This window comes from Octodon degus, unplaced genomic scaffold (genome assembly GCF_000260255.1).
Source record: "Octodon degus isolate 3935 unplaced genomic scaffold, OctDeg1.0 scaffold00111, whole genome shotgun sequence".
NCBI lineage: Eukaryota > Metazoa > Chordata > Mammalia > Rodentia > Octodontidae > Octodon > Octodon degus.
In genome coordinates, this window is record NW_004524687.1 from 6,252,765 (window position 1) to 6,254,881 (window position 2,117).

At 37.4% G+C, this 2,117-nt stretch overlaps 1 protein-coding gene across 1 annotated transcript in view; it reads right to left on the reverse strand.

Annotated features, from left to right (window-relative positions):
* Naa35 (N(alpha)-acetyltransferase 35, NatC auxiliary subunit) overlaps window positions 1-2,117 on the reverse strand; it is a 96,666-nt gene that overhangs the window by 32,086 nt on the left and 62,463 nt on the right. The window contains exon 11 of the mRNA XM_023699172.1: window positions 248-426. Coding sequence (XP_023554940.1) covers window positions 248-426 — 179 coding nt within the window. The remainder of the gene's footprint in view (window positions 1-247; window positions 427-2,117) is intronic.

A 2,117-nucleotide genomic window follows, 5' to 3' on the forward strand; every position in this document is an offset into this window, starting at 1 on the left:
AAAAAAAAAAAAAAAAAAAAAAAGACAGGATCCAGGATCTAAATTCCATTCCTAATACTTGGGTGAATGAGCTAAATTCTAACTTTACTTCTTAATTTCTAAAATAAGTAGTATGAATGCCTTATAAATATTAAATGGAATGTATGTATGCAAGTACATCTTTGTAACACATGTGGTCAAGCATACACATACAACTGTACACTACTGTTATTAAACCAGTTACACTAGAGATCAGACTTGTACTTACCAGGATACAATGTAAATTTGTTAAGTTCACAACTTCGCACACGGTTTTTATTCTATCTATTAATCTTGCAAAATAGTTAACCATTTCTTCCCTTTTAATTATTTTTGCATATCGAGGGAAGGTAGGTGGAAGCAGCCTCTGGTTAACAAGGGGCTCAAAGCCCATCATTATTGGATGATCTAAAAAAAAGAGAAGAAAGATTTTCAATGTTCTTCTGAATTTTAAACTGAAAATGCTATTAAATATAAAGTTTAGTGCCAATTTCAAAGGCATCTCAAAACAAATTATGATCACAAAATGCTGGAGACACTAGTTTATAACTTTATATGCTTTTGAAAAACCAAGATAAGCAGATTTAACAATTTGAAAACTGTACTCTGTACCTACATGGTGGTGGCTCTAGTGAAGAGGATCTCTAAGTCAAAATGAACTTCAAACCAAATGGGGTAACAGCAAAGTGATCACTCCAAGAAGAGGAAATGTTGCACTAAAACAGGAGACTGTGAAGAAAGGTAAAATTGGAATATGCAGGCTTCTCTTCCCTTGTAGTGCTTGATACGTTGTGTCAACTTAGCTGAATCAGTTGCTAGTTGCTGAACCAGCAGCTCTGGTCATGGGGGCCTGCCCTTCAGGACAGAGAGGACCCAACCTGGGGTGTGATTGGTCCTTGTTGGAAGAGTGGGCCACAGAATGACTCAGCACAAAAAGTATATAAAAGAATTGAAAAAGGCTTTTCTGCTGGCTTCCCTGCCCCACTTCCTTGGAGAGTCCTGGCCTTTGGAGGAGCTTGTTCTTCACAGGAGCACCACTTTGGAGAAGCTTGATCTTCGCAGTGCAGCACAGATCTTCAGTCAGTGCAGAAGGGAAAGAAAAAGGCTTGATGGACACTGTAGCTCCTCCTCTGATCTTCACACTGTTTTCTGCAGCCGTGAACTGCTGCCCTTTGCCTTGGAGCCAGCAAATATAAACTAAAACCTCCACAAACTGTGAGCTAAATAAACCTTTCCTTCCTTCATTTTGGGTGTTGGGTATTCTGTCCCAGCAATGAGTGAAAAGTAACTAAGACACTTTCAATTTACTGAACAGACATCACTTCAAATTTAGCTTCCTAACAATCTAGAACAGCAGAACAAACCAACGCCCAATGAGTCCTGAATGAATCTGAGGTATAATTATAGAAAGCCAACACACTCTAAGGAGAACATTCTAAGAAATACAAGGGTTTCTTTGTTCCATTCTCTGTCTGCTAGTGATCTCACATTTTACACCAGTACAAAGCTTCAAACTAAGTCTTTCTCACCTGAAACTTACAATAAGGGATCTATAGTCCAACTAAGAAACAGTTATAAATTCTGGATTCCAAGTTCTCCTGCTGGTCTATAAACAGGTTGCAACCTATGAATGAAAGATTAAAAAAGGCATGGTGGCACATGCTTATTATCCCACCTTTCTTGGAGGCTGAGGCAAAAGGATTCCAAGTTTAAGCACAGCCTGGATGAGTAAGCAAGACTCTGTCTACAAACTTAAAAAACAAACAATAATAAAGGGGAGGATTGAGAGGAGATGGAAAGGGGATTTAAGAAAAAGAATTTAGATGTGTTATGTACCTATAACAACTCCCTACAAGGAGTGCAGTAATTATGTACTACAAATGTATACTAAACAAATTTAAAAAGATGAAGCTGAGCAAGTATATCATTAAGAATTAAAACACGATGTGCTCACTTCGGCAGCACACATACTAAAATAAGAATTAAAACACGACAATCAAATTACAATAATATTCCAATCATATTTATACAATTCTTGTGTGTTTTTTGCCTCAATTGTTGGTGACTGACATTTGTATGAATTCCTGCTAGGCATATGC